The sequence below is a fragment of the Scyliorhinus canicula genome, chromosome 21 (assembly GCF_902713615.1).
Source record: "Scyliorhinus canicula chromosome 21, sScyCan1.1, whole genome shotgun sequence".
Classification (NCBI taxonomy): Eukaryota; Metazoa; Chordata; class Chondrichthyes; order Carcharhiniformes; family Scyliorhinidae; genus Scyliorhinus; species Scyliorhinus canicula.
In genome coordinates, this window is record NC_052166.1 from 16,693,162 (window position 1) to 16,718,942 (window position 25,781).

Sequence of the window (25,781 nt, forward strand, 5' to 3'; positions counted from 1 at the left end):
TTCATTTCTTTCTATTATTATTAGGGCAGTACGGTAGCATTGTGGATAGCACAATTGCTTCACAGCTCCAGGGTCCCAGGTTCCATTCCGGCTTGGGTCACTGTCTGTGCGGAGTCTGCACATCCTCCCCGTGTGTGCGTGGGTTTCCTCCGGGTGCTCCGATTTCCTCCCACAGTCCAAAGGTGTGCAGGTTAGGTGGATGGCCATGATAAATTGCCCTTAGTGTCCAAAATTGCCCTTAGTGTTGGGTGGGGTTACTGGGTTATGGGGATAGGGTGGAGGTGTTGACCTTGGGTAGGGTGCTCTTTCCAAGAGCCGGTGCAGATTTGATGGGCCGAATGGCCTCCTTCTGCACTGTAAATTCTGTAAATTACATCTTTAATGTAGTCAGTATGGTTGGGCAAGCATAACCTTTCCCTTTGAAATCCATGTTTTATTATATTTTCAGTTTTTAGATATTTTTTCTATTACATTGTCTCCTACCATCAACTGGAAGCCTCATGGTCTTTATCACCTGGACATGTTCTATCTCCCATTTTATAGACATGAATTACATTAGCTGTCTACCAGTCTTCTGGCAGTATTCTATTTTCTATTAAATTTATATGGAGCAATACCTTTCTTACCTGTTTACTATTTTTTTTAATACGCAGGGACGCAATCCGTCCTGACTGAGGTATTTTTTCCTTTCCAGTTATCAACTAGCTTTCCCTTTCCATCTTAAATGTCATTCTCTCTTTTTTGATATCTTCTTGTAATGTCATATTCGCCCAGTTAAGTTTTCAGTAAATACTGAAATAAGAAATATTTCTGAAAATACTTGTCAGTCAGGCAGCATCTATGGAGAAAGAGACAGAATTAACATTCCAGGCCCACGACTTTTTGGCAGAACTGGAAAATGTTAGAGGTGTGACAGGTTTTTAGCACTGATCCAAAGTGGATGAAGTAGAAGGAAGGTCTGTAACTGGGGTCAAAGCAGAAGATTATATGACAGAACCAAGGCAAAGGGGGTTAAAACATAAAAGGATTCAAGGAGTTTTAAATGTAAAAAACAGAATTGTTACCATCAACTACTCCAACTGTGCAGTGGATAGTTATGATTTGTTGAACTCAATATTCAGTCCAGAAGGCTGTAAAGTGTCTAATTGAGAGAGAAGGTACTGTTCCACAAGCTTACATTCAGCTTAACTGGAAGAGTGAAGGAGACCAAGGGCAGAGTGTGAGAGTGGGGCTGATAATGGGAAGAGAGGACATAGAAAGGAATTTATCCCTCTCCCACTTTTGCTCCACTCCTACAGCCATGAGGACTGAAAAAAATGTCATCAGTCTCTGCAATTTGCACCCTTACTTCCTTCATAAACTTCGATGGAACCTATTTGGACGAGGTGAATTCTGCTTTTGAGCCCTGCCAACCTTCACTGTACCTCCCCTCTATCTATTTTTGTCCAACACTGTCTTCTCCTTTACAACTACATTGGCAGCATTCTTTTCTCTCGTGAAAAAATATCTCCTCATTGATGCCTAATCCTTTGACTTCCCTTTTATGATTGGTGCATTGATAAGACTTTTGTGTTTCAATTTATGTTACCCACTAATCTGTTCTCATACACTCTGTCTCCCCTTATTGCCATTTTTTAAAATCACCTCTGTACCTTCTTTATTTTGGTATATTTTCCCTGCCTTTTTGGCAAATTAGCTAGTCCCATTCCCTGCCCCATTCGCTGTAGTCCTGCAAAGGCTTTTGAAAACTATGATTGAATCTGACGCCGCCACACTCTCAGGCAGCACATTCTGGGTCTCGTCATTCGCTGCATAAAAAAGGTTTACCTCATTTCACTTTTGGAAATCACCTGAAATCTTTGTTTTCCAGTTCTCACCCATTCACCATTGACAACAGTTTCTCTCTGTCGATATATCCAGGCCCCTCTTGATTTTGAACACCTCAATCAAATCTCCTTCTCGAAGGGGAACAACCACAGCTTCTCTAACCTATCCATGTCTCTTATCTATTGAATCCCAACAATGCCGAAGGAGGCCATTCAGCCCATCAAGTCTACACTGACTGTCTGAAACCTAGGCCCACTCCCTTGCCCTATTCCCGCAACCCACCTAACTTGCAACCATTATCCCTGGAACGAATCTCATAAATCTTTTCTGCACCTTCTCCAAATCCATCCGAAGGCGTGGTCCAGAATTGGACACTATTCCACTCGAGGCCAAACCAATATTTTATAAAGATTCATTGTAAAAGCTGGCTGTAGTGTAACTAATCTGGGAGTGCATAATAATCCCATTGGATGATAAAATTGGTCACACTGTTTCCCTCCCCAAACATCCTAAAGAACTTTAAAAGGTTCCTCCCACACAAAAAATTACAGTTTCATGAATCGATAAGTTAACACAATGAAACTCAAAATAAGTGACTCATCCCAGCTCTACGAGGCAGAGTAAAAATAGCATTTATAGTTTCTTTTATTAAAACAGAAAATTCTATTTAATTTGCAATTGTTTATCGGGTTTTGCATTTCGATCACACGTACTATTGGTAATGTGTATTATAACACATCAAAAAGGCACATGGCAGCAGTGGTTACATTAAAATCCCTGTCGCATGATTTAATCACAAAGCTGTCAATTCATTCAGTTTAAGATCCCTGATGTTCTGTGTGTTTTCAATGCACAACAGATCCTTCACAACAATCAAACACTAAACAGAAATGCAGTTAATCAGCCGAAAAACTTTCAACCGCTCACTTCATTGACTTTCTCACTTTCTCTTCCACTCATACACATTATGGATCAAAATATCAGAAAGGTGCTAAATACTTCTGCATTTTTGGTCTAACACAGGAGTTCAGGTTTAAAAGCATGTATTTGGATTAATATCAGCTATGGTACCGGTTAAAAACATGAGAGCAAGAGGGGGTGGGGAGCAGAATGAACAGGAATGGGGTGAATTGGAGGGGGGGAATGGGCCCAACAGGAGAAGGGAGATCTACCGAATTGGTTTAAAATTCTTCATCACCCTGCGTGTTGTGTGTCCCAAATGGAACGGCATCAAATATCCTTCAGCCATTTCAGGATCTGTGGCACATAGTACGTGATGATTATATCAGCACCTGCAAGCAAAATAAACATTACACAAGCATATTACTATTATATTTAAATAAACACTGAATTGGGGGACAAAATTCTCCAAAAAGAGCCACTTGCCAGCGCACATCTACCTGTGCTCAATCTTCCTTGCACTGGCAATAATTTTCATTTCCTCACAGGAGAGGTGCCGGAGGACTGGAGATTAGCCAATGTGGTCTCATTATTCAAGAAGGGAGGAGGGGATGAACCAGGAAACTACAGGCCAGTCAGTCTAACCTCAATGGTGGGGAAAGTATTGGAAGCAATTCTGAGAGACAGAATTAATCTGCATTTGGAGCGGCAGGGATTAATCAAGAACAGTCAGCATGGTTTTGTTAAGGGGAGGTCATATCTGACCAATTTGATTGAATTTTTCGAAGAGGTGACCAGGCGTGTAGATGAGGTAAACGCATTTGACGTGGCCTTCCTTCAGCAAGACTTTTGATAATTTTATTTATTTTTTAATAATCTTTATTGTCACAAGGCTTAATTAACAGTACAGTGTTAAATGAAGTTACTGTGAAAAGCCCCTCATCGCCAAATTCCGGCGCCTGTTCGGGGACACAGAGGGAGGGCAGCACGGTAGCATGGTGGAGCAGCACGGTAGCATGGTGGTTAGCATAAATGCTTCACAGCTCCAGGGTCCCAGGTTCAATTCCCGGCTGGGTCACTGTCTGTGCGGAGTCTGCACGTCCTCCCCGTGTGTGCGTGTGTTTCCTCCGGGTGCTCCGGTTTCCTCCCACAGTCCAAAGATGTGCGGGTTAGGTGGATTGGCCATGCTAAATTGCCCTTAGTGTCCTAAAATTAAGGTTAATTTAGGGGGGGGTTACTGGTATAGGGTGGATATGTTAGGCTTGAGTAGGGTGATCATTGCTCGGCACAACATCGAGGGCCGAAGGGCCTGTTCTGTGCTGTACTGTTCTATGTTCTATGTTCTAATTCAGAATGTCCAATTCACCTAACAGCACGTCTTTCGAGACTTATGGGAGGAAACCGGACTCCACGTTGACAGTGACCCAAGCCGGGAATCAAACCTGTGACCCTGGTGCTGTGAAGCAAAAATGCTAACCACTGTGCGACCATGTCACCCATATGGTTCTACAAGGGAGAGTGATAGCGGAGGAAAGAGCCCATGGGATCCAGGAAATTTGGCAAATTGGATCCAGAATTGGCAGGAAGCAGAGCGTGATGGTCGAGGGGATCTTTTCTGTCTGGAAGTCTGTACCCAGTGGGGAACTGCAGGGATCAGTGTAGGGGCCCTCGCTGTTTGTAGTTTATATAAATAAACCATGGCTCAGGGACACTGTGGTTAGCACTGCTGCCTCCCAGCACCAGGGACCCGGGTTCAATTCCAGCCTTGAGTGATTGTTTGGAGTTTGCACTTTCTCCCCGTGTCTGCGTAGGTTTCCTCTGGGTGCTCCGGTTTCCTCCCACATTCTAAAGATGTGCAGGTTAGGCGATTGGCCATGCTAAATTGGCCATAGCGTCCAAAGATATGCAAGTCAGATGGGGTTATGGGGTTACAGGGATAGAACGTGGGTGTGGGCCTAGGTAGGGTGCTCTTTCAGAGGGTCGGTGCAGACTCAATGGGCCGAAAGGCCTCCTTCTGCACTGTAGGAATTCTATGGTTCTCGGGAACTAATTAGAACCTCCATAAAATATCCTCAAGAAAGAGCAAATACAAATGCCCTACAGATGGTCATACCTGAGCTAGTTCCTATTGCAATATCCACCTGGGTCAGTCCCCAATAGAATGTCCCACCTGGGCCAGTCCCCAATAGAATGTCCCCCTGGGCCAGTCCCCAATAGAATGTCCCCCCGGGCCAGTCCCCAATAGAATGTCCCACCTGGGCCAGTCCCCAATCGAATGTCCCACCGGGGCCAGTCCCCAATAGAATTTCCCACCTGGGCCAGTCCCCAATAGAATGTCCCACCTGGACCAGTCCCCAATAGAATGTCCCACCTGGGCCAGTCCCCAATAGAATGTCCCCCTGGGCCAGTCCCCAATAGAATGTCCCACCTGGGCCAGTCCCCAATAGAATGTCCCACCTGAGCCAGTCCCCAATAGAATGTCCCACCTGGGCCAGTCCCTAATAGAATGTCCCACCTGGGCCAGTCCCCAATAGGATGTCCCACCTGGGCCAGTCCCCAATAGGATGTCCCACCTGGGCCAGTCCCCAGTAGAATGTCCCACCTGGGCCAGTCCCCAATAGAATGTCCCGCCTGGGTCAGTCCCCAATCGAATGTCCCACCTGGGCCAGTCCCCAATAGAATGTCCTCCTGGGCCAGTCCCCAATAGAATTTCCCTCCTGGGCCAGTCCCCAATAGAATTTCCCACCTGGGCCAGTCCCCAATAGAATGTCCCCCTGGGCCAGTCCCCAATAGAATGTCCCACCTGGGCCAGTCCCCAATAGAATGTCCCCCTGGGCCAGTCCCCAATAGAATGTCCCCCTGGGCCAGTCCCCAATAGAATTTCCCACCTGGGCCAGTCCCCAATAGAATTTCCCACCTGGGCCAATCCCCAATAGAATGTTCCACCTGGGCCAGTCCCCAATAGAATTTCCCACCTGGGCCAGTCCCCAATAGAATGTCCCCCTGGGCCAGTCCCCAATAGAATGTCCCACCTGGACCAGTCCCCAATAGAAATTCCCACCTGGGCCAGTCCCCAATAGAATTTCCCACCTGGGCCAGTCCCCAATAAAATGTCCCACCTAGATCATAGAATTTACAATGCAGAAGGAGGCCATTCGACCCATCAAGTCTGCCCGGCTCTTGAAAAGAGCACCCTACCCAAGGTTAACATCTCCACCCTATCCCCATAACCCAGTAACCCCACCCAACACTAAGGGCAATTTTGGACACTAAGGGCAATTTATCATGGCCAATCCACCTAACCTGCACATCTTTGGACTGTGGGAGGAAACCGGAGCTCCCGGAGGAAACCCACGCACACACGGGGAAGATGTGCAGACTCCACACAGACAGTGACCCAAGCTGGAATCGAACCTGGGACCCTGGAGCTGTGACGCAATTGCGCTATCCACAATGCTACCATGCTGCCCAGTCCCCAATAGAATGTCCCCCTGGGCCAGTCCCCAATAGAATTTCCCACCTGGGCCAGTCCCCAATAGAATGTCCCCCTGGGCCAGTCCCCAATAGAATGTCCCACCTGGGTCAGTCCCCAATAGAATGTCCCCCTGGGCCAGTCCCCAATAGAATGTCCCACCTGGGTCAGTCCCCAATAGAATGTCCCCCTGGGCCAGTCCCCAATAGAATGTCCCACCTGGGCCAGTCCCCAATAGAATGTCCCACCTGGGCCAGTCCCCAATAGAATGTCCCCCTGGGCCAGTCCCCAATAGAATGTCCCCCTGGGCCAGTCCTCAATTGAATTTCCCACCTGGGCCAGTCCCCAGTAGAATGTCCCCCTGGGCCAGTCCCCAATAGAATGTACCACCTGGGTCAGTCCCCAATAGAATGTCCCCCTGGGCCAGTCCTTAATAGAATGTCCCACCTGGACCAGTCCCCAATAGAATGTCCCACCTGGGCCAGTCCCCAATAGAATGTCCCACCTGGGCCAGTCCCCAATAGAATTTCCCACCTGGGCCAGCCCCCAATAGAATTTCCCATCTGGGCCAGCCCCCAATAGAATGTCCCACCTGGGCCAGTCCCCAATAGAATTTCCCACCTGGGCCAGTCCCCAATAGAATGTCCCACCTGGGCCAGTCCCTAATAGAATGTCCCACCTGGACCAGTCCCTAATAGAATGTCCCCCTGGGCCAGTCCCCAATAGAATTTCCCACCTGGGCCAGTCCCCAATAGAATGTCCCACCTGGGCCTGTCCCTAATAGAATGTCCCACCTGGGCCAGTCCCCAATAGAATGTCCCCCTGGGCCAGTCCCCAATAGAATGTCCTACCTGGGCCAGTCCCCAATAGAATGTCCCCCTGGGCCAGTCCCCAATAGAATGTCCCGACTGGGCAAGTGCCCAATAGAATGTCCCCCTGGGCCAGTCCCCAATAGAATGTCCCCCTGGGTCAGTCCCCAGTAGAATGTCCCACCTGGGCCAGTCCCCAATAGAATATGTCCCTGGGCCAGTCCCCAATAGAATGTCCCCCTGGGCCAGTCCCCAATAGAATGTCCCCCTGGGCCAGTCCCCAATCGAATGTCCCACATCGGCCAGTCCCCAATAGAATGTCCCACCTGGGCCAGTCCCCAATAGAATGTCCCACCTGGGCCAGTCCCCAATAGAATTTCCCACCTGGGTCAGTCCCCAATAGAATTTCCCACCTGGACCAGTCCCCAATAGAATGTCCCACCTGGGCCAGTCCCCAATAGAATGTCCCCCTGGGCCAGTCCCCAATAGAATGTCCCACCTGAGCCAGTCCCCAATAGAATGTCCCACCTGGGCCAGTCCCCAATAGAATGTCCCACCTGGGCCAGTCCCCAATAGGATGTCCCACCTGGGCCACTCCCCAATAGGATGTCCCACCTGGGCCAGTCCCCAATAGAATGCCCCCCTGGGCCAGTCCCCAATAGAATGTCCCCCTGGGCCAGTCCCCAATAGAATGTCCCCCTGGGCCAGTCCCCAATAGAATGTCCCACCTGGGCCAGTCCCCAATAGAATGTCCCACCTGGGCCAGTCTCCAATAGAATATTCCACCTGGGCCAGACCCCAATAGAATGTCCTCCTGGGCCAGTCCCCAATAGAATGTACTCCTGGGCCAGTCCCCAATAGAATGTCCCCCTGGGCCAGTCCCCAATAGAATTTCCCACCTGGGCCAGTCCCCAATAGAATTTCCCACCTGGGCCAGTCCCCAATAGAATGTCCCACCTGGGTCAGTCCCCAATCGAATGTCCCACCTGGGCCAGTCCCCAATACAATTTCCCACCTGGGCCAGTCCCCAATAGAATGTCCACCTGGGCCAGTCCCCAATAGAATGTCCCACCTGGGCCAGTCCCCAATAGAATGTCCCCCTGGGCCAGTCCCCAATAGAATGTCCTCCTGGGCCAGTCCCCAATAGAATGTCCCCCTGGGCCAGTCCCCAATAGAATTTCCCACCTGGGCCAGTCCCCAATAGAATTTCCCACCTGGGCCAATCCCCAATAGAATGTTCCACCTGGGCCAGTCCCCAATAGAATGTCCTCCTGGGCCAGTCCCCAATAGAATGTCCCAACTGGGCCAGTCCCCAATAGAATTTCCCACCTGGGCCAATCCCCAATAGAATGTTCCACCTGGGCCAGTCCCCAATAGAATTTCCCACCTGGGCCAGTCCCCAATAAAATGTCCCACCTAGATCATAGAATTTACAATGCAGAAGGAGGCCATTCGACCCATCAAGTCTGCCCGGCTCTTGAAAAGAGCACCCTACCCAAGGTTAACATCTCCACCCTATCCCCATAACCCAGTAACCCCACCCAACACTAAGGGCAATTTTGGACACTAAGGGCAATTTATCATGGCCAATCCACCTAACCTGCACATCTTTGGACTGTGGGAGGAAACCGGAGCTCCCGGAGGAAACCCACGCACACACGGGGAAGATGTGCAGACTCCACACAGACAGTGACCCAAGCTGGAATCGAACCTGGGACCCTGGAGCTGTGACGCAATTGCGCTATCCACAATGCTACCATGCTGGCCAGTCCCCAATAGAATGTCCCCCTGGGCCAGTCCCCAATAGAATTTCCCACCTGGGCCAGTCCCCAGTAGAATGTCCCCCTGGGCCAGTCCCCAATAGAATGTACCACCTGGGTCAGTCCCCAATAGAATGTCCCCCTGGGCCAGTCCTTAATAGAATGTCCCACCTGGACCAGTCCCCAATAGAATGTCCCACCTGGGCCAGTCCCCAATAGAATGTCCCACCTGGGCCAGTCCCCAATAGAATTTCCCACCTGGGCCAGACCCCAATAGAATTTCCCACCTGGGCCAGCCCCCAATAGAATTTCCCACCTGGGCCAGTCCCCAATAGAATGTCCCACCTGGGCCAGTCCCTAATAGAATGTCCCACCTGGGCCAGTCCCCAATAGAATGTCCCCCTGGGCCAGTCCCCAATAGAATGTCCCGACTGGGCAAGTCCCCAATAGAATGTCCCCCTGGGTCAGTCCCCAGTAGAATGTCCCACCTGGGCCAGTCCCCAATAGAATGTCCCACCTGGGCCAGTCCCCAATAGAATGTCCCACCTGGGCCAGTCCCCAATAGAATGTCCACCTGGGCCAGTCCCCAATAGGATGTCCCACCTGGGCCAGTCCCCAATAGGATGTCCCACCTGGGCCAGTCCCCAATAGAATGTCCCACCTGGGTCAGTCCCCAATCGAATGTCCCACCTGGGCCAGTCCCCAATAGAATGTCCCACCTGGGCAGGTCCCCAATAGAATGTCCCCCTGGGCCAGTCCCCAATAGAATGTCCCACCTGGGCCAGTCCCCAATAGAATGTCCCCCTGGGCCAGTCCCCAATAGAATGTCCCACCTGGGCCAGTCTCCAATAGAATGTCCCCCTGGGCCAGTCCCCAATAGAATGTCCCACCTGGGTCAGTCCCCAATAGGATGTCCCACCTGGGCCAGTCCCCAATAGGATGTCCCACCTGGGCCAGTCCCCAATAGAATGTCCCCCGGGGCCAGTCCCCAATAGAATGTCCCACCTGGGCCAGTCTCCAATAGAATGTCCCCCTGGGCCAGTCCCCAATAGAATATCCCACCTGGGCCAGTCCCCAATAGGATGTCCCACCTGGGCCAGTCCCCAATAGAATGTCCCACCTGGGCCAGTCTCCAATAGAATGTCCCCCTGGGCCAGTCCCCAATAGAATGTCCCACCTGGGCCAGTCCCCAATAGAATGTCCCACCTGGGCCAGTCCCCAATAGAATGTCCCCCTGGGCCAGTCCCCAATAGGATGTCCCACCTGGGCCAGTCTCCAATAGAATGTCCCCCTGGGCCAGTCCCCAATAGAATGTCCCACCTGGGCCAGTCCCCAATAGAATGTCCCCCTGGGCCAGTCCCCAATAGGATGTCCCACCTGGGCCAGTCCCCAATAGAATGTCCCACCTGGGTCAGTCCCCAATCGAATGTCCCACCTGGGCCAGTCCCCAATAGAATGTCCCACCTGGGCCAGTCCCCAATAGAATGTCCCCCTGGGCCAGTCCCCAATAGAATGTCCGCCTGGGCCAGTCCCCAATAGAATGTCCTCCTGGGCCAGTCCCCAATAGAATGTCCCCCTGGGCCAGACCCCAATAGAATTTCCCACCTGGGCCAGTCCCCAATAGAATTTCCCACCTGGGCCAGTCCCCAATAGAATGTCCCCCTGGGCCAGTCCCCAATAGAATGTCCCACCTGGGCCAGTCCCCAATAGAATGTCCCCCTGGGCCAGTCCCCAATAGAATGTCCCCCTGGGCCAGTCCCCAATAGAATTTCCCACCTGGGCCAGTCCCCAATAGAATTTCCCACCTGGGCCAGTCCCCAATAGAATGTTCCACCTGGGCCAGTCCCCAATAGAATGTCCCCCTGGGCCAGTCCCCAATAGAATGTCCCACCTGGGCCAGTCCCCAATAGAATTTCCCACCTGGGCCAGTCCCCAATAGAATGTCCCACCTAGATCATAGAATTTACAGTGCAGAAGGAGGCCATTCGGCCCATCAAGTCTGCCCGGCTCTTGGAAAGAGCACCCTAACCAAGGTTAACACCTCCACCCTATCCCCATAACCCAGTAACCCCACCCAACATTAAGGGCAATTTTGGACACTAAGGGCTATTTATCATGGCCAATCCACCTAACCTGCACATCATTGGACTGTGGGAGGAAACCGGAGCTCCCGGAGGAAACCCACGCACACACGGGGAAGATGTGCAGACTCCACACAGACAATGACCCAAGCTGGAATCGAACCTGGGACCCTGGAGCTGTGAAGCAATTGCGCTATCCACAATGCTACCATGCTGCCAGTCCCCAATAGAATGTCCCCCTGGGCCAGTCCCCAATAAAATGTCCCACCTGGGCATGTCGCTAATAGAATGTCCCACCTGGGTCAGTCCCCAATAGAATGTCCCCCTGGGCCAGTCCTCAATAGAATTTCCCACCTGGGCCAGTCCCCAGTAGAATGTCCCCCTGGGCCAGTCCCCAATAGAATGTCCCACCTGGGTCAGTCCCCAATAGAATGTCCCCCTGGGCCAGTCCTCAATAGAATGTCCCACCTGGACCAGTCCCCAATAGAATGTCCCACCTGGGTCAGTCCCCAATAGAATGTCCCCGTGGGCCAGTCCCCAATAGAATGTCCCACCTGGGCCAGTCCCCAATAGAATTTCCCACCTGGGCCAGTCCCCAATAGAATGTCCCCCTGGGCCAGTCCCCAATAGAATGTCCCACCTGGGCCAGTCCCCAATAGAATGTCCCACCTGGGCCAGTCCCCAATAGAATTTCCCACCTGGGCCAGTCCCCAATAGAATTTCCCACCTGGGCCAGTCCCCAATAGAATGTCCCCCTGGGCCAGTCCCCAATAGAATGTCCCACCTGGGCCAGTCCCCAATAGAATGTCCCACCTGGGCCAGTCCCCAATAGAATGTCCCACCTGGGCCAGTCCCCAATAGAATGTCCCACCTGGGCCAGTCCCTAATAGAATGTCCCACCTGGGCCAGTCCCCAATAGAATGTCCCACCTGGGCCAGTCCCCAATAGAATGTCCCACCTGGGCCAGTCCCCAATAGAATTTCCCACCTGGGCCAGTCCCCAATAGAATGTCCTACCTGGGCCAGTCCCCAATAGAATGTCCTACCTGGGCCAGTCCCCAATAGAATGTTCCCCTGGGCCAGTCCCCAATAGAATTTCCCACATGGACCAGTCCCCAATAGAATGTCCCCCTGGGCCAGTCCCCAATAGAATGTCCCCCTGGGCCAGTCCCCAATAGAATGTCCCCCTGGGCCAGTCCCCAATAAAATGTCCCACCTAGATCATAGAATTTACAGTGCAGAAGGAGGCCATTCGGCCCATCAAGTCTGCCCGGCTCTGGGAAAGAGCACCCTACCCAAGGTTAACACCTCCACCCTATCCCCATAACCCAGTAACCCCACCCAACACTAAGGGCAATTTTGGACACTAAGGGCAATTTATCATGGCCAATCCACCTAACCTGCACATCTTTGGACTGTGGGAGGAAACCGGAGCTCCCGGAGGAAACCCACGCACACACGGGGAAGATGTGCAGACTCCACACAGACAGTGACCCAAGCTGGAATCGAACCTGGGACCCTGGAGCTGTGAAGCAATTGCGCTATCCACAATGCTACCATGCTGCCCAGTCCCCAATAGAATGTCCCCCTGGGCCAGTCCCCAATAGAATTTCCCACCTGGGCCAGTCCCCAATAGAATGTCCCCCTGGGCCAGTCCCCAATAGAATGTCCCACCTGGGTCAGTCCCCAATAGAATGTCCCCCTGGGCCAGCCCCCAATAGAATGTCCCCCTAGGCCAGTCCTCAATAGAATTTCCCACCTGGGCCAGTCCCCAATAGAATGTCCCACCTGTGCCAGTCCCCAATAGAATTTCCCACCTGGGCCAGTCCCCAATAGAATGTCCCCCTGGGCCAGTCCCCAATAGAATGTCCCACCTGGGCCAGTCCCCAATAGAATGTCCCCCTGGGCCAGTCCCCAATAGAATGTCGCACCTAGATCATAGAATTTACAGTGCAGAAGGAGGCCATTCGGCCCATCAAGTCTGCCCAGCTCTTGGAAAGAGCACCCTACCCAAGGTTAACACCTCCACCCTATCCCCATAACCCAGTAACCCCACCCAACACTAAGGGCAATTTTGGACACTAAGGGCAATTTATCATGGCCAATCCACCTAACCTGCACATCTTTGGACTGTGGGAGGAAACCGGAGCTCCCGGAAGAAACCCACGCACACACGGGTAAGATGTGCAGACTCCGCACAGACCGTGACCCAAGCTGGAATCGAACCTGGGACTCTGGAGCTGTGAAGCAATTGCGCTATCCACAATGCTACCTTGCTGCCCGGTCCCCAATAGAATTTCCCACCTGAGCCAGTCCCCAATAGAATTTCCAACCTGGGCCAGTCCCCAATAGAATGTCCCACCTGGGCCAGTCCCCAATAGAATGTCCCACCTGGGCCAGTCCCCAATAGAATGTCCTCCTGGGCCAGTCCCCAATAGAATGTCCCACCTGGGCCAGTCCCCAATAGAATGTCCCACCTGGGCCAGTCCCCAATAGAATGTCCCACCTGGGCCAGTCCCCAATAGAATGTCCCACCTGGGTCAGTCCCCAATAGAATGTCCCACCTGGGCCAGTCCCCAATAGAATTTCCCACCTGGGCCAGTCCCCAATAGAATTTCCCACCTGGGCCAGTCCCCAATAGAATGTCCTCCTGGGCCAGTCCCCAATAGAATGTCCTCCTGGGCCAGTCCCCAATAGAATGTCCCCCTGGGCCAGTTCCCTGAGGAATGTATCGCCTGGAGCACCAGTGGCGGCTATATGCTGATCAGTCGCACAGAGGGTGGCTCCTGCTTGAAGGTGTTAGTCCTTTCTGCCCCTCTTTGGTTGGAAATTATGTGAAATAGGTGGTGGGAATTGAATTTTCTTCTGAGGTGGAATGTCGAAGGGTGCTGGAGACACAGGTGCGGCAGATGGTTTACTGGGCAAAGGCAGGGCAGACGGGAGTGGGTGGCCATTTTGGGTGGGCTGGATAGTACGGGAAAATGGGGACAGAGATAGTTTTTTGATGGATTGGGATGGCGGATTCAAATAGTACGAGGGGTGGTGGGTCAGAAACCCGCGGTGAGGACAGTGACTTGGAACATGCGGCTTTGAATGGGCCAGTGATGCTACTTAGCTTGTTTGCACATTTGAAAAGTTTGACAGCAGAGGTACTGTTTCTTCAGGAGACACACTTGCAGGTTAAAGACCAGGTGAGGTTGAGAAAGGGGTGGGTGAGACAGAAATTTCATTCAGATTCGATTCGAAGTTGAGAGGGGTTGTTATTCTATTTACTAAAAGATTGACGTTTGTGATGGCTATGGAGGTCTGGGGACCAGGGGGTCAGTTTGTGATGGTCAGCAGGGGGAATCGATAGTTCTAGTAAATGTTTATGCTGTTATGGGCCAGGGTTTAGAGAACCCGAAACTGTATGGAGTTCACCTGACCCACAACCTTTATTAGATTGTGGTATGGGGAGCACACAACCTACTCTACAGGTGTGGTACAGCAGAAATGGAAAAGTATTTTTTAAAGCAAAACAATGTTTATTCTATGAACTCAAGTTAACCTTTTTAAAACATAGTGACCATCTTAGCAACTATTAATTCAAATACAACTCCCAAAGACTACAATGCTAAGTAATCCTTAATAAATTCCCAAACAACATTCAGAAGATAAAAGACCCTTTTAACACAGAGATCAGGTTTAAATTCACTACTGAGAGCAGTTACCACTTTGAAAACCCCAAAAGAACATTCATAAGCTTGCAGAGATTCATACACATCCTGCTGTGGTTTCAGCTTTTCCAAAACTAAAATGAAACCAAACCCACCCTGCATCAAAAAGCCTAAAACAAAGTCAAAAGTTGACAGACAGCCCAGCTCCACCCACTCTCTGACATCACTGCAGTAATAAATACCCATTTCTTAAAGGTACTGTCACATGACAATGCACCTAATTGGGATGGCATTGAGTTTGTTAAGTGGATGCTGGCAGACATGGCAGATCTGGACTCACATAAATTAATAATGGCGGGGGAGGGCGGGATTTCAACTACATTTTAGATCCCCAGTTGGACTGGTCGAGCCCAAGGACACTGGGTAGGTCAGGAATGGCGACGAAACTGGGGGTGTTTGTGGAACATGAGGGGCTGGATCCTTGGAGGTTTAGGCATCCGGTCGGGAGGGAGTTTTCCTACTTCTCCCATGTGCATCAGGTGTACTCCCGTATAGATTATTTTGTGGTGGGAAATTCAATTCTCCCGAGGATAGCAGGCAGAATATGAAGCAATCGTGGTTTCAGACCACACACCACATTTCTGGATATGAAGCTTGGCGTGGGCCAGACACAGGGACCCTCATGGAGGATGGACTTGGCGTTACGAACAGTTTTATAGAAAGATTACTTTAGTAATTAAGGAGTATATAGAGTTTAACCAGAATGGGGAGGTCTCGCCCTCCACATTTTGGGAGGCGTTGAAGGCAGTGGTATGGGGATGAAGTGATCTCGTACAAGGTCCACAGAGATAAGGTGTCGAGGACAGAGAGGCAGCGATTGGTGGGTGCAATTTTGGAAGTTGACAGCAGCACTCTACGGCCCTGACCAACAACCAAAGAGCTCTTAGCGGAGCAGAAGAAGTTGCAAGGGGTATTTGATTTGTTGACGATAAAGATAGTGGTCCAGCTTCGGGAGCGAGGGGGTTTCTGTATGAGTATGGGGAGAAGACCAGCTGCCTGTTGGTACACCAATTGAGACAACAAGCGGTTGGGTGGGAGATAGTACAAGTGAGGGATGAGGGGGTTGAATTGGTGACAATGCCGAAGAGAATTAATAAAACATTTGAGACATTTTATAGGAAACTGTATAAGTCTGAGCCTTGGGGGAAGGGGGGCAGAGATGGGGCGGTTTTTGGATGGGCTGGCTTTCCCGGAGGTTGTGAAGGAGAAGGGGCAGGGATTGGAGGTGTCTTTGAGGCTACAGGAAGTTATGGAAGTGATTGGGTTGATGCAGTTAGGGAAGCTGCCTGGGCCAGATGGCTTCCCAATCGACTTTTAGAAACAGTTTGCGGTAGAATTGGCCCTGCATCTCCAAGAGATGTTTTCCGACTCTTTGGCGTGGGGGGAGCTGCCAGCCATGTTGACTCAGACATCGATTTAGTTCATCCTCAAGAAGGTTGAGGACCCGGTGGAGTGTGGGTCATATAGGCCCATTCTCCCTATTAAACACAGATGTGGCTAAGGTATTGGCGAGGCGGTTGGAGGGGTGTCTGCTGGAGGTGGTGTCAGAGGATCAGACATATTTTGTGAAGGGAAGGCAGCTGTCGAGCAATATTAGCCGATTATTGAATGTGGTTCTGACAGCGAGGGGTCAGGTGCCGAAGGTTATTGTGTCCATGGATGCGGAGAAGGCGTTTGATAGGGTAGAGTGGATCAATATGTTTCAGGTTCTGGGGAGATTCAGGTTTTGGCCCAAGTTTATTTAATAGGTGCGATTGTTACATGCGGCCCCTCCGGCTAGCATTAGGCCAAATTCAATTAGTTTGGGAGATTTCGAGTTACACAGGGGTACAAGGCAGGGGTGCCCATTATCCACACTTCAGTTTGTGCTGGCTATCAAACCCTTGGCTATTGCATCCCAGGCATTCGGGGAGTGTTCAGCTTTTGTAAGGGGGGGGGGGGGGGGCAGGGAGTATGGTCTCGCTGTATTCAGATGACTTGTTGCTGTACTTTTCCAATCCAGATGCAGAAGCAGAGCCACAAGGGGGTCCCAACATCCACACTGGGTGACCAAAGATCAGGGGTGTCAAAGGCAACGGCAAAATTACTCACTCTCCCTATACACCCAGTGTATAGTCTTCTTCAGGACTTGGTGCTGCAGGCTGCTTGCTGTGAATTGCAGGATCTACGGACAGAATGCTGGAACCTGGTTTCATGCAAGGGATTAACAGACTGGAAAAAGGGCTGGTTGTTTGGTTAAGAGTGTTACCTGCTCTCCTGAAGCTGGTCAGAGCTTCCATGACAGCTGTCCTAAGGTCAAACGCTCCAGCCTGGGCCCCATGCCACAGCATCGCAAACTCTCCTGAGACATGGTAAATTGCCAGCGGATGTGAGGGGTGCTGAAAGGAGAGAGAGTAGAGAGAGAGTTGACAAACTGCTGAACACAAAGCATTCAGTAACGGCCCTAAATTATTAAATTAGAACATAGAACAGTACAGCACAGAACAGGCCCTTCGGCCCTCGATGTTGTGCCGAGCAATGATCACCCTACTCAAACCCACGTATCCACCCTATACCCGTAACCCAACAACCCCACCCCCTCCTTAACCTTACTTTTTAGGACACTACGGGTAATTTATCATGGCCAATCCACCTAACCCGCACATCTTTGGACTGTGGGAGGAAACCGGAGCACCCGGAGGAAACCCACGCACACACGGGGAGGACGTGCAGACTCCACACAGACAGTGACCCAGCCGGAAACCGAACCTGGGACCCTGGAGCTGTGAAGTATTTATGCTAACCACCATGCTACCGTGCTGCCCCTTTATAAATTCTTATAAAGTCTCTCGACATTCTGATGCATTGTGCGCTTCATATCTCAGGAGTCGTACTGAACCTCACTAACAGTCAGTGATATTGTTTTGGGGTAGAGATGACGGAAGACCATTAGAATACGTAGGCAGGAGATTGGGAATATAACTCCAATGACACCTCACCATGATAGGAAGACTCCCTCTTTCAGTGAGCTGACATAACACGTCACACAGAAACCAAATCCAAATATACTCTTCTGCTCCAATAAGATCCAAGAAAACAAGACCCAATATTTCACAGCCAGCAAGGTAACAGCCATTGAAGATGAGCCCTTCCTTGCTGTATCCAAACCATTGTGCCACGCAGCTTGTAAAAAATTAAAGTCAAAATATCTTGGCACATCTGCATCAAAGATTTGAAGATGCTTTCAATATCAGTGATGCAAGAGTTTGTCAACCAGATAGCTGTGGCCTTAACACATACAATCCTTTGTATATAATATGTAGAGCATAGAATTTTGAATCACTCATGCACCAGCGGCTTAATATACGATTGTTGGCGCCTGTGGTACCAGCACCTCACACGTTTAGTTCCACAGCATGGGTCCATTGTCAACAGAGAGGCCCAAAATCCTATAAACACAGCCCACTGTCAACAGTAAGAAGTCTTACAACACCAGGTTAAAGTCCAACAGGTTTGTTTCAAACACGAGCTTTCGGAGCACGGCTCCTTCTTCAGGTGAATGGAAAGGCTTGTTCCAGAAATGTTTATATAGACACAGTCAGAGATGCCCCGGAATGCGAGCACCTGCAGGCAATCAAATCATCAAAGATGCAGAGAGAGAGGTAACTCCAGGTTAAAGAGGTGTGAATTGTCCCAAGCCAGTTCAGTCGGTAGGCCTCTGCAAGTCCAGGCTTGTTGGTGGGGGCCGAATGTAATGCGACATGAATCCCAGATCCCGGTTGAGTCCGCATTCATGCGTGCGGAACTTAGCTATAAGTTTTTGCTCAGCAATTTTGCGTTGTCGCGTCTCCTGAAGGCCTCCTTGTAGAATGCTGACCCGGAGATCAGAGGCTGAATGTCCTTGACTGCTGAAGTGTTCCCCAACTGGAAGGGAACAGTCCTGCCTGTTGATAGTCGCACGATGCCCGTTTATTCGTTGTCGCAGTGTCTGCATGGTCTCGCCAATGTACCACGCTTCGGGACATCCTTTCCTGCAGCGTATGAGGTAGACTACATTGGTCGAGTCGCACGAGTATGCGCCGCGTACCTGGTGGGTGGTGTTTCCACGTGTAATGGTGGTGTCCATGTCGATGATCTGGCATGTCTTGCAGAGATTACCCTGGCAGGGTTTTGTGGTGTTGTGGTTGCTGTTCTGAAGGCTGGGTAATTTGCTGCAAACAATGGTTTGTTTGAGGTTGCGCGGTTGTTTGAAGGCCAGTAGTGGGGGTGTGGGGATGACCTTGGCAAGATGTCCATCCTCGCTGATGATGTGTTGGAGGCTGCGAAGAAGATGTCGTAGTTTCTCCGCCCCAGGAAAGTACTGGACGACGAAGGGTACTCTGTCAGTGGTGTCCCGTGTTTGTCTTCTGAGGAGGTCGGTGCGGTTTTTTGCTGTGGCGCGGTGGAACTGTCGATCAATGAGTCGAGCGCCATATCCCGTTCGTACGAGGGCATCTTTCAGCATCTGTAGGTGTCTGTTGCGCTCCTCCTTGTCTGAGCAGATCCTGTGTATACGGAGGGCTTGTCCATAGGGGATGGCTTCTTTAATGTGTTTCGGGTGAAAGCTGGAGAAGTGGAGCATCGTGAGATTATCTGTGGGCTTGCGGTAAAGCGAGGTGCTGAGGTGACCGTCCTTGATGGAGACGAGTGTGTCCAAGAATGGAACTGAATTTGGAGAATAGTCCATGGTGAGTTTGATGGTGGGATGGAACTTATTGATGTCATCGTGTAGTCGTTTCAGTGATGTCTCGCCGTGGGTCCAAAGGAAAAAAATGTCATCGATGTATCTGGTGTATAGCATCGGTTGAAAGTCCTGTGTGGTGAGGAAAGCCTGTTCAACAGAGCAACTCCAAACCCTATAAACTCAGCCCACTGTTAACAGAGCAACTCCAAACCCTATAAACTCAGCCCACAGTCAATGGAAAGGCCCCAAACCCAATAAATGCATCCCACTGTCAACTGAGCAAGCCCAAACCCTATAAACCCAGCCCACTGACAGCAGAGTGACCACAAACCCTATAAACCCAGCCCACTGTCAATGGAGAGGCCCCAAACCCAATAAATGCAGCCCACTGTCAACTGAGCAACTCCAAACCCTATAAACCCAGCCCAGTCAGCAGAGTGACCACAAACCCTACAAACACAGCCCACTGTCAATGGAGAGGCCCCAAACCCAATAAATGCACCCCACTGTCAACAGAACAACCCCAAATCAGATAAACTCAGCCCACTGTCAACAGAAAGGCTCCAAACCCTATAAACCCAGCCCACTGACAATGGAGAGGCCCCAAACCCAATAAATGCCGTCCACTGTCAACAGAGCAAGCCCAAACCCTATAAACACAGCCCACTGTCAACAGAAAGGCCCAAACCCTATAAATACAGCCCACTGTCAACAGAGAGGCCCCAAACCCTATAAACGCAGCCCACTGTCAACAGTGACCAAACCCTATAAACACAGCCAACTGTCAATGGAGAGGCCCCAAACCCTATAAACACAACCCACTGTCAACAGAGAGGCCCCAAACCCTATAAACACAGCCCACTGTCAACAGAGAGGCCCCAAACCCTATAAACACAGCCCACTGTCAACAGAGAGGCCCCAAACCCTATAAACACAGCCCACTGTCAACAGAGCAACACCAAACCCTATACAATGCAGCCCCACTGTGAACAAAGAGGCCCCAAACCCTATAAACTCAGCCCACAGTCAATAGGGCAACTCCAAACCCTATAAACACAGCCCACTGTCAACGGAGGGACCCGAAACCCTATAAACTCAGCCCACAGTCGATAGGGCAACTCCAAACCCTATAAACACAGCCCCACTGTCACCAGAGCAACCCCAAACCCTAGAAATGCAGCCCACTGTCAACAGAGCAACCCCAAATCAGATAAACTCAGCCCACTGTCAACAGAGTGACCAAACCCTATTAACACAGCCCACTGTCAACAGAGCAACTTCAAACCCTATAAACCCAGCCCACTGTCAACAGAGAGGCCCCAAACCCTATAAACGCAGCCCACTGTCAACAGCGAGGCCCCAAACCCTATAAACGCAGCCTACTGTCAACAGAGAGGCCCCAAACCCTATAAACACAGCCCACTGTCAACGGAGGGGCCCCAAACCCTATAAACACAGCGCACAGTCGATAGGGCAACTCCAAACCCTATAAACACAGCCTACTGTCAACAGAGAGGCCCCAAACCCTATAAACACAGCCCACTGTCAACAGAGAGGCCCCAACCCCTATAAACACAGCCCACTGTCAACGGTGGGGCCCCAAACCCTATAAACGCAGCCCACAGTCGATAGGGCAACTCCAAACCCTATAAACACAACCCACTGTCAACAGAGAGGCCCCAAACCCTATAAACACAGTCCACTGTCAACAGAGAGGCCCCAAACCCTATAAACACAGCCCACTGTCAACAGAAAGGCCCCAAACCCTATAAACACAGCCCACTGTCAACAGAGAGGCCCCAAACCCTATAAACACAGACTACTGTCAACAGAGAGGCCCCAAACCCTATAAACTCAGCCCACTGTCAATGGAGAGGCCCCAAACCCTATAAACACAGCCCACTGTCAATGGAGAGGCCCCAAACCCTATAAACACAGCCCACTGTCAACAGAGAGGCCCCAAACCCTATAAACTCAGCCCACTGTCAACAGAGAGGCCCCAAACCCTATAAACACAGCCCACTGTCACCAGAGCAACCCCAAACCCTATAAATGCAGCCCACTGTCAACGGAGGGGCCCCAAACCCTATAAACGCAGCCCACTGTCACCAGAGCAACCCCAAATCAGATAAACTCAGCCCACTGTCAACAGAGTGACCAAACCCTAGAAACACAGCCCACTGTCAACAGAGCAACTTCAAACCCTATAAACCCAGCCCACTGTCAACAGAGAGGCCCCAAACCCTATAAACGCAGCCTACTGTCAACAGAGAGGCCCCAAACCCTATAAACACAGCCCACTGTCAACGGAGGGGCCCCAGACCCCATAAACTCAGCGCACAGTCGATAGGGCAACTCCAAACCCTATAAACACAGCCCACTGTCAACAGAGAGGCCCCAAACCCGATCAACACAGCCCACTGTCAACGGAGGGGCCCCAACCCCTATAAACACAGCCCACTGTCAACAGAGAGGCCCCAAACCCTATAAACACAACCCACTGTCAACAGAGAGGCCCCAAACCCTATAAACACAGCCCACTGTCAACAGAGAGGCCCCAAACCCTATAAACTCAGCCCACTGTCAACAGAAAGGCCCCAAACCCTATAAACACAGCCCACTGTCAACAGAGAGGCCCCAAACCCTATAAACACAGACCACTGTCAACAGAGAGGCCCCAAACCCTATAAACACAGACTACTGTCAACAGAGAGGCCCCAAACCCAATAAACTCAGCCCACTGTCAATGGAGAGGCCCCAAACCCTATAAACACAGCCCACTGTCAATGGAGAGGCCCCAAACCCTATAAACTCAGCCCACTGTCAACAGAGAGGCCCCAAACCCTATAAACTCAGCCCACTGTCAACAGAGAGGCCCCAATCCCTATAAACACAGCCCACTGTCACCAGAGCAACCCCAAACCCTATAAATGCAGCCCACTGTCAACGGAGGGGCCCCAAAACCTATAAACGCAGCCCACTGTCAACGGAGGGGCCCCAAACCCTATAAACGCAGCCCACTGTCAACAGAGCAACCCCAAATCAGATAAACTCAGCCCACTGTCAACAGAGTGACCAAACCCTAGAAACACAGCCCACTGTCAACAGAGCAACTTCAAACCCTATAAACCCAGCCCACTGTCAACAGAGAGGCCCCAAACCCTATAAACGCAGCCTACTGTCAACAGAGAGGCCCCAAACCCTATAAACACAGCCCACTGTCAACGGAGGGGCCCCAGACCCCATAAACTCAGCGCACAGTCGATAGGGCAACTCCAAACCCTATAAACACAGCCCACTGTCAACAGAGGCCCCAAACCCTATCAACACAGCCCACTGTCAACGGAGGGGCCCCAAACCCTATAAACGCAGCCCACAGTCGATAGGGCAACTCCAAACCCAATAAACACAGCCCACTGTCAACAGAAAGGCCCCAAACCCTATAAACACAGCCCACTGTCAACAGAGAGGCCCCAAACCCTATAAACACAGCCCACTGTCAACAGAGAGGCCCCAAACCCTATAAACACAGCCCACTGTCAACAGAGAGGCCCCAAACCCTATAAACTCAGCCCACTGTCAACAGAAAGGCCCCAAATCCTATAAACACAGCCCACTGTCAACAGAGAGGCCCCAACCCCTATAAACACAGCCCACTGTCAACAGAGAGGCCCCGGGACTTCCGGTGTGCAGCATGACGTGAGTGAGCACACAGTGGCAGCTCCTGCCCAAGGTTACAGAAAAGAGCTCTTTTTTGGGCGGCATGGGTTGGAATTTCGATGAAAAGCCGTTGGTGAATGTTCAAGGAGTACTTTCCCCCAGGAATAGTATGTTTCTGGGTTATCAGACCCTCAGAAACAGAGCAAGATTGGGTGGAAGCAGCAGCAAACAAGAGCCTCTACAAGCAGGCAGGCGGGGGAAGGGCCAGCTCAGATTTCTCAAGCTGACTTGAGGGCCTTTATGAAAGCTGAATTCTAGCAGCAGTCGACGCTGTCCCGACGAATCCCGGTGGGGGAAGGTGTCTAGAGGAGCATTCCCCATAATTTATGGTGCTCACCCGGAGGGGGGCAAAGGAAAAAGCTGCAGCAGCTCCCCAAGAAAAGCAGGGGAAGAAAGACAAAATGGCGGCCGGCGGAACACCCGAGGACTGGTGGAAGTGGGCGCAGGAGCCTCTCTTCTGCGCTGTTTTGCGGAGCTGAAGGCTGAGTTGCTGGACTCCCTGAATGCGACTACCAACAAGCTGCTTGAGACCCAGACGGCCCAGGGAGTGTCCATTCGGGAGTTGCAGCAGCAGGCCGCTGAGAGGGAGGAGGAGGCCGTGGTCCTCGTGGGGAAAGTGGAGTTGCACGAGGCACTTCACAAAAAGTGGCAAGACCGCTTGGAGGAGCTGGACGTTCGCACGAGGCGAAAGAATTTGAGGATCCTGGGCCTGGCGGAGGGGTTGGAGGGGTCGGATCTCCCGTCGTATGTGACCACAATGTTGAGCTCGTTGATGGGAGCGGGGTCCTTTCATTTGCCCCTGGAGCTTGAGGGAGCTCACAGAGTGCTGGCCAGGAGGCCTAAGGCAAATGAGCCCCCACGGGCGGTGCTGGTGCGGTTCCATCGGTTTAGTGACCGGGAGTGTGTGCTGCGCTGGGCCAAGAAAGAGAGGAGCAGCAAGTGGGAGAATTCGGTGGTGCGAATCTACCAGGACTGGAGTGCGGAGGTGGCAAAGCGGCGGGCCGGGTTCAACCGGACGAAGGCGGTGCTTCATGCAAAGCAGGTCAGATTTGGAATGCTGCAGCCTGTGCGTCTGTGGGTGACATATAAGGACCGGCACCACTACTTCGAGTCCCCGGAGGAGACGTGGGCCTTTGTACAGGCGGAGAAGCTGGACTCGAACTAGGGTCTGGGGACACACTATAGCCGTTGCTGTTTTCTCTGTTGCTGTTCTTCAATTTTGACAGGTGTTATTCTTATGCTGGTTTTCTTTTTGCTCTGTTTCCGGGTGGGTTTGTCTGTTGGGTATGGGTGTGGGGTATGTGGGGAACGTTGGGGGTATGTGCTTTATATGTTCTCTTCTGTACGGGGCTGGGGGTTGGGGTGAAAATGGCGGGAGCTGCCGGGTCAGCAGAAGTCAGCTGACTCACGGAAGTACCATGGAGGGTGCGTCGCGGCTAGGAGGGGTCCTAGCCTGGGGGGGTGGGGGGGATACCGGGTTGCTGCTGGAATGGCCAGGAAGGAGCTGGTGTGGGCTGGGGGGGTAGAGGAGAGGCGTTATCGCCATGGGGAACGGGTCAGGCGGGGCGAGCTGGCCTGGGGCGAGCAGTCGATAAGCTATGGCTAGCCGGCAGGGGAGAGGGGCAGGTTGCCCTCTGATCCGGCTGATTACCTGGAACGTGAGGGGACTGAATGGGCCGGTTAAGAGAACTAGGGTATTTTCTCATCTGAAGGGGCTGAAGGCGGACGTGGCTATGCTCCAGGAGACCCACTTGAAGGTGGCGGACCAGGTTCGTCTGAGGAAGGGGTGGGTGGGGCAGGTTTTTCACTCAGGATTGGATGCGAAGAACCGGGGGGTGGCGATTCTGGTGGGGAAGAGGGTGGCGTTCGAGGCGGCTGAGGTGGTGTCGGACAAGGAGGGCAGATATATTATGGTGAAGGGTAGGCTGCAAGGAGAGAAGGTGGTGCTGGTTAATGTATATGCCCCGAATTGGGATGATGCCGGCTTCATGAGGCGCTTGTTGGGCCGCATTCCGGACCTGGAGGCGGGGGGCCTGATCATGGGGGGAGACTTTAACACAGTGCTGGATCCCCCACTGGACCGGTCCAGTTCAAGGACGGGTAGGAGACCGGCGGCGGCCAAAGTGCTGAGGGGGTTTATGAACCAGATGGGAGGGGTGGATCCCTGGAGGTTTGGGAGGCCGAGAGCGCGGGAGTATTCCTTTTTCTCCCATGTCCATAGGGTTTATTCCCGAATAGATTTTTTCGTCCTGAGCAGGGGATTGATCCCGAAGGTGCAGGATGCCGAGTATTCGGCCATAGCGATTTCAGACCATGCTCCGCACTGGGTTGATCTGGAGATGGGGGAGGCACGGGACCAGCGCCCGCTCTGGCGCCTGGATGTGGGGATGCTGGCTGATGAGGTGGTGTGTAGGAGGGTCCGGGGAAGTATTGAGGGGTATCTGGATACCAACGACACGGGGGAGGTCCGGGTGGGGATGGTCTGGGAGGCTCTGAAAGCAGTGATCCGGGGGGAGCTGATCTCCATCCGGGCCCATAGGGAAAGGAGGGAGAGGAAGGAGAGGGAGAGACTGGTGAGGGAGCTCCTGGATGTGGACAGGAGATACGCAGAGGCACCGAAGGAGGGGTTGCTGGGGGAACGGCGTAGTTTTCAGGCCAAATTTGACTTGTTGACCACCAGAAAGGCGGAGACACAGTGTAGGAGTGCACAGGGCGCGGTATACGAGTATGGGGAGAAGGCGAGCAGGATGTTGGCGCATCAGCTCCGCAGGCGAGATGCGGCTAGGGAAATTGGT

The 25,781-nt window shown here is 51.8% G+C and overlaps 1 protein-coding gene across 1 annotated transcript in view; it reads right to left on the minus strand.

Annotated features, from left to right (window-relative positions):
* Positions 1–2,443: 2,443 nt before the first annotated feature.
* The window catches only part of alad (aminolevulinate dehydratase), a 77,984-nt gene continuing 54,646 nt past the window's right edge, over positions 2,444–25,781 (minus strand). Inside the window, exons 11-12 of the mRNA XM_038782232.1 lie at positions 16,813–16,942; positions 2,444–3,119 (exon numbers count right to left, since the gene is read on the minus strand). Coding sequence (XP_038638160.1) covers positions 3,058–3,119; positions 16,813–16,942 — 192 coding nt within the window. The 3' untranslated portion in view covers positions 2,444–3,057. The remainder of the gene's footprint in view (positions 3,120–16,812; positions 16,943–25,781) is intronic.